General features: G+C 52.4%; 1 protein-coding gene across 1 annotated transcript; it reads left to right on the top strand.

Moving 5' to 3' along the window:
* Positions 1-2574: 2574 nt before the first annotated feature.
* On the top strand, positions 2575-10728 carry LOC128944906 (lipase member M-like). Its single transcript, XM_054288388.1, has 10 exons — positions 2575-2585; positions 3544-3655; positions 4648-4765; positions 5047-5245; positions 5951-6060; positions 6372-6517; positions 7474-7620; positions 8650-8721; positions 10319-10384; positions 10495-10728. Exons 2-10 carry the CDS (start codon positions 3551-3553, stop codon positions 10726-10728), a joined length of 1197 nt encoding a protein of 398 aa, XP_054144363.1. The 5' UTR covers positions 2575-2585; positions 3544-3550.
* The last annotated feature ends 65 nt before the right edge of the window (positions 10729-10793 follow it).

Raw genomic sequence — 10793 nt, 5'->3', positions numbered from 1 at the left:
GCTGAATCACACACTCAGCACTGACACACTGCTCCAATGGCCTCGTTCCACAGCCTGGGGATGCCAGAGAAGTCTCTGCTGCCTTTCCAACATCTACTACTATTAATTTATCACTACTGTTACTACTAGTTAGTAACTGCACTAGAGAATGAGTAGTGGGGTGAGAAGGCAGCAGGGCAGGGGGGGGTTCTGTCCCTCTGCCCCACTCAAGTGAGACCTCACCTGTGCACAGCCCTGGTGCTCCCAGCATGAGAAGGACATGGAACTATTGGAGCAGGGCCATGCAGCTGCTGAGGGGGTCTGGAGCAGCTCCCCTGTGGATCCAGGCTGGGAGAGCTGGGAATGCTCAGTCTGGAGAAGGGAAGGGTGTGTGGAGACCTCACAGCTCCTTCCAGGGCCTGAAGGGACACAGGGGAGCTGGAGAGGGACCCTGCATTGGGAAAGATGCAGATTTGTCCCTGGAGTGATAGGACACAGGGAATGGGTTCAGACTGCCAGAGGGTAGGGCTGGATGGGATATTGGGAATTAGGAATTGTTCCCTGGCAGGGTGGGCAGGCCCTGGCACAGGGTGCCCAGAGCAGCTGGGGCTGCCCCTGGATCCCTGGCAGTGCCAAGGCCAGGCTGGAGCAGCCTGGGATAGTGGAAGGTGTCCCTGCCCATGGCAGTGGTGGGATGAGGTGAGCTTTAAGGTCCTCCCAACCTATATAAGTTCCCTTCCACAATTCTCTGACTCTTTGCAGTGGGATTTTCCTGCCCACAGAGGAAGAAAGATATTTCCAAAAGCCCAGAGCAGGCAGAGCAGACACCTCTCCCTGTGCTCCTCTCCACGACTCCTGTGTGTGCTGCTGCCCTGTGTGAGGGTGGGAAATGATGGATCAGGCAGCAGGGTGACACTGCTGTGCCCTGGGAGGGATGTGACACAGCTCTGAGCTGTGGGCACAGCCTGTGCTGGCCCTGTGCTCCTCTCCACCACTCCTGTGCCCTGTGTGAGGGTGGGAAATGATGGATCAGGCAGCAGGGTGACACTGGTGTGCCCTGGGAGGAATGTGACACAGCCATGAGCCCTCACAGCCTCATGTGACACCCTCTGCATGAACACACCTGGGAGAAGATTGGATAAGAGGCTGAGTGACCAGCCTGCATGTTAGACAGTCTGTCTCTGCTCTAAACCAATCCCAAAGTGCCAGCATCACCCAGAAGATGGAGGCTAAGAGGGAGAAAGAGGAAGGGCAGGGCACACCCAAATTCCTCCATCTTGGGACCCTGAACCTCCATTCTAAAAACCTTAAAATTCTACCTTTTCACCCTGTGACAAACTACCAATTATTCTGCTTAAACTCTCCTGACTTGTAATTCTTCATATAAAGCTGGTCATTTGCTCCAGCTCTGCCTTGTACCTCTGGCTGCTGCTGGGACCTCCAGCCTGGTGCTTTTCCGGAGAGTTCTACAGAGCTTTGGTGAATTGCCCTTTGCTAACATGACACTCCTGGACCTTACTGTCACTTCTCATGAGGGGTGGGATATGCAAGTGTCTCCCATCCAGGCAGGCAGGGAGGCCTGAGGTGTCCTTGGGTGTCCTTGGGGAGCTCAGCATGCTGCTGAGGCTTTGGAAAGGTGGGAGTGAAGCCTTCAGAATGGTGCCTTAGGTTTAAGTTTTTATATTTTTCAGATTCTGTGCTGCTTTAGTGTGTAGCTCTGAGCTTCGCATTAAGGGATGCTGAGCTCTCTGCACAGAGCAGGGAGACAAAAACAATTCCTGCTCTAGCTCAGGACCAAGGACAAATGATCCAAATCTCAGGCCCAAGAGCACAAACAATGAGGGTTGAAGAGAGAAAAACAAGCAGGATGAGACTCCATAACATAAAGCTGTAATTGCACAATTAACTCCAATATGCAAATGGAGCAGAACTGACCAAAGTGACAGACCCTGTGACCAGGTGTCCATTTTGTGCCCGTTTTGGTTCACCTTGGGTGCAGCCCTGCCTGGGCTCTTGTGCTGCCCAAGGTGGATCCATGGAGGAGATCCTTTTGATAAATCCCTGCTTTATTCTTTAGCTCTGTTCTAGGCCAGCTTTCTCAGGGCATCAGTTCAGACCAAGCTTTTTGTTGCCCCAGGAACTCTCCCAAATAACCCTGGGAGACAGGAAACTACCCTGAGAGTTAGGAAATGACCCTTTACCAAGAAAACCTGTTGGCTTTTATTTTGTTTGTTTGTTCTCTCTTGGCTTGTTGGCTTTTTTCTTTCCCACCCTGGCCATCAAGAGCTTAAGCTGCAACTCCATAGCTGGAATTCCTCAGCACACCAACCCGGCTGCCTGTGCAGAACCGCAATCAAAGCCACCATGAGAAGCTTCCCATGAAGGGAGGTGCCCCAGGAGTGATCAGCACCCATCTGTTAATTGGAGGGCACGTGAACAGCAAGTGCCAGCGTGGCTGGGCTCTGACACAGCCCGGTCCTTTTAACTCTGGTGATGACAGAGCCACTGGCACTGCCACCAGCGGCCTGGCCAGACGTGCCAGGGCTCTGCCTGGTAACCAATTTCCCTCCTTGTCCTTCAGATCTGTGTCCTCTTGGAGCTGCCTGGTAACTTGTTTCCCTCCTTGTCCTTCAGATTTGTGTCCTCTTGGAGCTGTCCCCAGCGAGGGAAAAGCATCACTTGATTTTTTTTTTTTTAATTTTTGGTCTTATCTCACAGCTTGGTGACACCACAGGTAGGTTTGCTGGGAGTATTTCAGAGGGTAGGAAAGTCTTTGTGGTGTGGGAGCAGAAGGAGGGAGGCAGAGAGAAATTCACAGTTCATGCTGCTGGGCTGAGGTTAGGATCTAACTTTTGAGAGCCTGGCAAAACATCAGGAATCATTTGTAATGTTAATTGTGTGCATTAAAAATAGGCTTCTGCTCAGCTAAGGTGATCAAAAAGGTTTCTCGTTTTTTTTTCAGGCTACACTGATTTAACCAATAGCCTTCCTATGAGGCTCTACCAGTTTCACTCATAGGATCTGAAAAATAGAATCTGTTTACAGTGGGGTTTGGGTAGGAAAGTTAAGGAATAAACACGAAAAGTAGAGACAGAGTCATATCCCAGCCACACTAAACATGTTCCCTCCATAGCATAAACTCCCCCTTTAGGTTAATTCCTTCTGTGAGACAACTGACCCAGTCTGGGATTATCCATTGGTTTAGTTATTGTTTTGCATAGCTGGATCTCTTCTTCTTGCCATTAAAAATATTAAAAAGGCTCCAGCCTAGTACTAGATCCTGTCTGTACAGTATAAAAAATTCTAAAAATTTGGGAATTCCCTCCACTTTCCCAGCCCAGAAAATGGTATGTGATCTCCAGATATGTGAGGAACCTAACACATCCCAACCAAGCAGAAACAAACACTCACATCAATTCCAGCAACAACAACAACCAACAACAACAGCAACAGCATCCATGTTGCCGGATTTGCTGTTGTCACTCCTGCTGCTGCTCCTGTTGCTATTATTACTATCATTATCATTATTTTTTGCTGTTGTTGTCGCTGTTATTATTCACACAGGCACGAGATGTGGCTGCTCATGGCAGTCCTGCTCCTCCTACAAGCGCCCAGCAGCTCCGAAGGCGCCACCAAGCAGAAGAAGGCTCTGAACCCCGAGGCTCTCATGAACGTTGTAAGCCAGGAGAACTCTGAATTCCCTGTCTGAAGGCTTGGGCACGTTCAGCTGGAGGACAGAGAGGCTGGGAGAGGGCTGCTGTTGTTGGGCTGCATCATTAACATCATTAACCAGCTCCTCCCCCCAGCAGAATTAAGCACAATTACCAGCAGGGCAGTTAGAGATGGGGATAATCCCAGACTGGATTTGATCAGATATCTCCCCAGAGGGTAGAAATTTGTGCATGGCTGCTCTCCTTCAATAACAGCAAGTCACTCAGGGCCATGTCCAGGTGAGCCCTGAGAGGCTCCGAACCTGTGTTATAAGATAAAATTGCTGCATTTAAATCTTTAAACTGCATTTAAATCTTTCCTGCCAACCTTCATAACCAAGCAACCCGTGGGCAGGACCACAGCTGGATTTTCCCAGTCTGTGGAGTTTCCAGCATGAATAAAGCTCAGGCAGAGCCTTGGGAGCCCTGCATGGCTCCTGTGGGGTTTATCCCAGTGCCCTTCCAGTCAGCCCAGCTCGGCAGGTTCATCCCTCTGCCCCAGCACCTTATCAGCCCGGCTCATCACCCGGAGCCTGATGTGACATGTGTGGCAGGAAATCGGTGCCAGCCGTCTGTAAGGCGGGGTGAGGCGTCAGGAAATCCTTCTGGTTTCAATGGTTTCAGTGAATCCTTTTGGTTTCAATGATTTCAGTGAATCCTTTTGGTTTCAATGTTTTCAAAGCCCTGCAGCCTCCAGCTCCCCTCCCTCCCACGGCTGAGCATCTCCCCTTCCCCTGGGCAGGTCGCTGGGGCAGGGTTTGGACAGAGCCACAAAAAGTCCTCAGCTCATCCAGAGACAGCCTGGGCAAAGCCGTGTCCCACAACTTCGGTTTTACCACATCCCACAACTTCATTTTTACCATATCAGGTGGTAAAAGTCAAAGCTTATCTCCTCAAGTCGGATAAGCACCTTCACTATGGAATGTTTCCCACCTGGGAAACATTTTTCTTCCCCCAGAGCCAAATCATCTGCCACAGAGGGTACCCCAGTGAGGAGTATGAAGTGCTGACTGATGATGGCTACTACATCCACCTGAACAGGATTCCTCATGGAAGAGAAAAGCCTAAGAACAGAGGTACAGCTCGATTTCAGTCAGAGACAGCCGAAAATAAAAGCTCTGAATGTCAGCAGGGGAATGGATGAACCTGGACAGGCTGGGGGAATAGCCATTGTTAAAGCAAAAATACTGAATCTGTGGGATTTCTCCAATTTATACTCAAAGCTGTGGGTGAAGACATGGCCAAAATGCACATTTTGCTTGGGCAGTGCAAGGCAGAGGCTTTACTGGCCTTGATTTGGGGTGAGTGAACAGAGAGCATGTGCTCCAATGAAATATTCTGTTTCCTTTGCACTCAGGGGCCAAGCCAGTGGTGTTTCTCCAGCACGGGATATTTGGAGAAGGCAGCCACTGGGTGGAAAACCTGGCCAACAACAGCCTTGGCTTCATCCTAGCAGACTCTGGCTACGATGTGTGGCTGGCAAACAGCCGAGGGACCAGCTGGTCCCGGAGACACCAGCACCTTTCAGCCGACCAGGTGGAATTCTGGGATTTCAGGTGGGCTGGAGATGTTACAAAAGCCTGGCAGAGGCTCTCAGCCTGTCACCTGAGCTCCAGGCACAGGTGGGGGCCTCTGAGCAGGCAAGTCAGGGCAGCTCAGCCCTGGCACTGGGGAGGATGGGGCACCTGAGCAGACCTGCCTGCTGACACGGTGCCAGCTCCTCCCTGCAGTGCTGAGAGCACGGGCACTGCCACCTGTGTGGGGACACACAGAGACATCGCAGAGACCTCACTGAGCTGGCCACAAGTGTCATTGCCACCTCCCCTGCTCCTAGACCTTGTTGTTGCCCCTTTCGAAGCTGCTGCTGCCTCTCCAGAGCAGAACCCCCAAGCTCATGAAGAGGCTTTTAGAAAAACCTCACACAGCAGGCGTGCCTTTCACCACCTCCCACCAACACAATAGGAGCCAGTGCTGCATTCCCCTGGGGGAAAGAGCATCCCAGGGAGCAGAGCAGGTGCTGTAATCCTGGTGGGAGCTGGGTATGGCACAGGAATGCTGGCCAGGCTCTGCACAGTCTGTTTACTGCTCACCACAGCCGTGGGAGGGCTAAGCCCTTTCAGGGCAGGATGATGCCACGGCAGGAGGGATCCATGCCAGGAATTTCCCCCTGGAAAATCAGCCCCAGATGTGGAGCTGGGCAATGCAAGGCAGCTCAGGGGAAGCTGCTGCCCCACAAGCAGCATCCCTCTCCTGTGTTGCAGCTTCCATGAGATGGCAATGTTCGACCTGCCGGCTGCCATCAACTTTGTGCTGCAGAAAACGGGGCAGAAGCAGCTCCACTACGTTGGATACTCCCAGGGCTGCTCAATTGGTGAGTTCCAAAGGGTCACCCACCACCTTGACTCAAAAAAGTCCATTTTGGTGTTTTTGTCAGCAGAAAGCAGAGGGCTCCCCTCCTTGTGGGCTTAAAAACCACTGGCGTGCCCCATCAGCCAAGGGAATAAAGGTGGTGCCTCCCTTTGGGCATCTCTTGCACCAACATTTAGCAGGAGAAGGTGGCAACAGATCTCAGATTCCAAGTGGAGATAATCAATTAAACAGAGCTGGGTCCAAGTGAGCCTTCAGATAAAGCACCTGAGGAAAGATGGAGCAAGCCTGAGGTTGTTTTTTCTGTTTTCTCAGCGTTTATTGCGTTTTCATCCATCCCCGAACTGGCTCAGAAAGTCAAAATGTTTTTTGCCCTGGCTCCAGCAGTGTCACTAAAGCACAGCAGAAGTCCATTCATGAAGATGCATCTCCTTGTGGACAACAAGCTCCAGATGATTCCGGTAAGGGATTGACTCCACATCCTTCTGTCCCAAAACTGACTGGTTCTAGAGAAGGAGTAATGCCCAGCCACAGCCCCTGGGGCTCCCTGGTGCAGCAGAAAACAGTTAATTCCTGCTGGTTTATTAGCACAGACACAATTCAGGCACACACACAGTCCTGGATGGATTGTTGAGTGCATTTATTCTTCCCATCTGTAGGATACACGTGGTTTTTATATGGGGGCACATGGGAATAAGTCACAGAGGATTCCATTTTCTTCGTGGTGGGAAAAGCCTCTTCTTTAGTCACATAACTTCTTTTTGTACAGTTTTACAGACCCTGTGTGTGACTCCAGTTGGTCAGGAGCTTTCTTCCCAATTACTTTTATTGGTAATAAACAAGTTGTTCTTCTGTATTGAATATTGAATTCTGTCACTCAAACCCCCGGTGTGTATGTGCAGGAAAAGTTGTTTGTGAAGAGGCAATTTTAATTTTTCTGTCTAATGGTGCAAAAACAGTTTATACAGGTGCTGATTGTTTTTTTACCCAGTGATAGATTGCTATGCTAATGAACGGCTCACTCCAGGATTGCTTCACATGGGAACTTGCACAGTGCTAGCTTCCCTTACAAGAAATGACAGGCCAGCCAGAGCAGGCTTGATTTTACAAGGCTTTTCTTTATAATTTTTCTACCTTGCTGCAACAGGGGCACTTGTAAGAGCCCTAGACCAACACCTGAAGAAGAGCAGCTTTGCTGTGTTGATTCCATGGAAAACAGATCCTATTCTTGGGGGAGGTGGGGGGAAAGAGGAGAGCTGTGAACATTGATTTCGTTGGCGTGTGTTCGGTCAGCACCAACGAGCTGTGCACATCTCCATGGGGCAGGGGCTCGATTCCTGGGTATTCCCTGTCTGGTGGGGCTGGGCAGCAGGGAGGGCAGGCAGGAACACCCTCAGTGTGTCCCTCTGCTCCGCAGCTGCTGCTGGGCAGGACGGACGCATCGCTGCGCATCAGGAGGCTGTGGCGCTTCCTGCCCGAGCTCTGCAGGCACACGGTGCTGCACAGGCCCTGTGCCAGCCTCCTCTTCCTCCTGGGGGGCTACAACGAGAAGAACCTCAACATGGTGCGTGTGCCATCCCAGCGGGGACAAGGGTCATGGTCAGTGGGCAGGGGGGAGGTTTGCAGGCAGTCCCGACGTGGGAAGGGATGAGAATCTTGGCTCTGTGCTTCAAGAAGGCTGATTTATTATTTTATGGTATGTATATATTATGTTTATACTAATAGAATAGAAGAAAGGATTTTATCAGAAGGCTGGAAAGGAGAAGGGAAGGGGAAGAAAGGAAAGGAAAGGAAAGGAAAGGAAAGGAAAGGAAAGGAAAGGAAAGGAAAGGAAAGGAAAGGAAAGGAAAGGGTGAAGGAAAAGGAAAGGGAGGAAATGGCAAAAGGGAAAAGGAAAGGAAAAGGAAAAAGGAAAACGAAGGGAAAAGAAAGGAAAGGGGAATAGAAAAGGGAAGGGGGGAAATGGAAGAAAGAAAAAGGAAAGGAAGGGAAAAGAAAGGAAAGGAAAGGGGAAAGGAAAGGGTGAAGGAAAAGGAAAGGGAGGAAATGGCAAAAGGGAAAAGGAAAGGAAAAGGAAAGCTTGTGACTCACACAGAGTCTGAGCCAGTTGACTGTAATTGGCCATTAATTAGAAACAACCAACATGGGCCAATCACAGATGCACCTGTTGCATTCCACAGCAGCAGATAATCAATGTTTTTCATTTCCTCTGAGGCTTCTCAGCTTCTCAGGAGGAAAAATCCTGGCAAAGGTATTTTTCAGAAAAGATCATGGCTACAGCCAGGTGGCCCTTGCCAGCACCTCTGAATCACTGTGACCAGCCCGGGGTGCAGCCCCTGCTGAAGCAGCCTCTGGGTGAGCTCAGGCAGACACTGAGGCCTTGGGCACAGCCCCTGAGCCCAGGGAAGGTGTTTCACAGAGCCCATCACTCTCCTCCCCATGCTGCCTCACAGCAATTGGTTTTTAATGAAAATTATATCCAGCTCTTCAGGCAGCGTGACTCAGCAGTGGTTGCTCTGGGAAACACCTGGCAGCTGCCACTCCCCTCCCGTCCTCTGGAAAGCACCCTCAGCTGGGATTTGTTTCCTTGCAGACACGGCTGGATGTGTACACATCCCACTATCCAGATGGCACCTCTGTCAAAAACATCATCCACTGGGCCCAGGTAGGACCCCTGACACACACACACACCCCTGGGATGGGCCCCTCACTGAGGGCCAGGGCAGGCACGAGAGCTCAGGGGTCCCAGACACTGGGAAAGGAAAGGCAAGAAGTCAGAAGAGGTGCTGGGTGCAGGATGAGCTGCCCTGGTGCCTCTGGGGACCAGGGGACACTGCCGGACACTGTGTGTCCTGTGCTGGGCCAGGCAGGACAAGGGAGAGCACGGGGAGGCCACAGATGGATGTTGGACCCCTCAGGGGTCCCCAAAGCAGAACTTGGGGATACCATAAAGCCCAAGGAGAGGCTGGGGGAACTGGATGAGGAGGAAAATGGGGAGCTAACAACATCTCCCCCTGTCCAAAGGGGGCCTGGACACCCTGGAAATGGACTCTGCAGCTTCAGCAGAGTTCAGGCCCTGCTGGAAATGGAGAGCCCCACCCATGTGCCTCCCTGCAGAGCCAATTATTGGCAATGGAGGCTGGAAAAGGACAATCAGGGTGCTGGAGGAGCTGCAGCAGCACCCTGCACACACAGCTGGTGGTGAGCAGGATTCCAGAGGGAAGAGCACCAGGGCAGCCTAGGAATCACGTGGAGCCCCTTGGTTTGTCAGCCCATGGCTGGGGACAGGCATGGAGCCAGGGGTCACAAAGCCACCCTGTTAAAAAAGGTGGAATGCCATCTCCTCCTGCAATGTCCCATGGGTGAGGACACCAACCCCTCTCCTTGTCCTGCCTGTCCCCAGCCAGCTGGCATGGCTGGAGATGGGCACAGGGAGGGCAGGGGCTTCCACAGACACTTTCTGAGCACCCTCTCATGATGGATGCCTTGAGGGGGCCAGGAGATGTGATACCCACGCAGGAACAGATCCATCCTCTCCCAGCAGATCCATTGTGTCACAGCATGTCCAACCTCCCACAGCAGATCCATCCTCTCCCAGCAGATCCATCCTCTCACTCACAGCAAATCCATCCTCTCACAGATCCATCCTCTCCCTCACAGCAGATCCATCCTCTCACAGATCCATCCTCTCACTCCCAGCAGATCCATCCTCTCACAGCAGATCCATCCTCCTACAGCAGATCCATCCTCTCCCTCACAGCAGATCCATCGTCACAGCAGATCCATCCTCTCCCTCACAGCAGATCCATCCTCTCCCAGGAGATCCATCCTCCCACAGCAGATCCATCCTCTCACAGATCCATCCTCTCATTCACAGCAGATCCATCCTCTCACAGCAGATCATTCCTCCCACAGATCCATCCTCCTACAGCAGATCCATCCTCTCCCGGCAGATCCAACCCCACACAGCAGATCCATCCTCCCACAGAACATACATCTTCCCACAGAACATACATCCTCTCCCAGCAGATCCATCCTCTCATAACATATCCATCCTCCCACAGCAGATCCCTCCTCCCACAGCAGATCCATCCTCTCCCTCACAGCAGATCCATCCTCTCCCAGCAGATCCATCCTCTCACTCCCAGCAGATCCATCCTCCCCCAGCAAATCCATCCTCTCACAGATCCATCCTCTCCCAGCAGATCCATCCTCCCACAGCAGCTCCATCCTCCCACAGCAGATCCCCCCTCTCTCCCCAGGTGATAAAATCCGGAGAATTCAAAGCCTTTGACTATGGCAGCGAGAACCGCGCTCGGTACCACCAGGTAGGAGCTGCCATGGCCGTGCTGGCAGCTGGAGGTGCTGGGGGCCTCTCCAGGGTGCTGCAGGGACACAGTGGCTTCCCTGAGCCCTGAGAGCCCCCCGTGTCCCCCAGGACACCCCGCCCCTGTACCCCCTGGAGGAGATGCCGGTGCCCACGGCAGTCTGGTCCGGAGGGCAGGACTGGGCAGCAGACTGGAGGGATGTGCTGCAGCTGCTGCCCCGCATCAGCCACCTCGTCACCTACACCCACATCCCCGACTGGAACCACTGGGACTTTGTGTGGGGCCTGGACGCCCCCGGGCGCCTCTACAGCAGCATGCTGAGCCTGATGGAGGCCTCCCGGTAGAGCGGCGGCTCCCGGTGGCCCGGCCCCTGTCCCTCAGCTGAGACAGCCCCAGGAGGGGCTGGGAC

The sequence above is a fragment of the Melozone crissalis genome, unplaced genomic scaffold, assembly GCF_028551555.1.
Source record: "Melozone crissalis strain CALT ecotype California unplaced genomic scaffold, PUWL_Pcris_2 ptg000062l_1, whole genome shotgun sequence".
Taxonomy (NCBI): Eukaryota; Metazoa; Chordata; class Aves; order Passeriformes; family Passerellidae; genus Melozone; species Melozone crissalis.
Note: the sequence above shows the minus strand (reverse complement) of the source record. Positions and strands in the feature narration are given on the sequence as shown.

What these genes read in the sequence shown, in the direction of transcription:
- LOC128944906 (XM_054288388.1), top strand. Translation starts at nt 3,551, where the DNA reads ATGTGGCTGCTCATGGCAGTCCTGCTCCTCCTACAAGCGCCCAGCAGC. An exon ending in ACGAGAAGAACCTCAACATG is followed by an intron (nt 7,621 to 8,649) that starts GTGCGTGTGCCA and finishes GTTTCCTTGCAG; the next exon opens with ACACGGCTGGATGTGTACAC. An exon ending in ACCGCGCTCGGTACCACCAG is followed by an intron (nt 10,385 to 10,494) that starts GTAGGAGCTGCC and finishes CGTGTCCCCCAG; the next exon opens with GACACCCCGCCCCTGTACCC.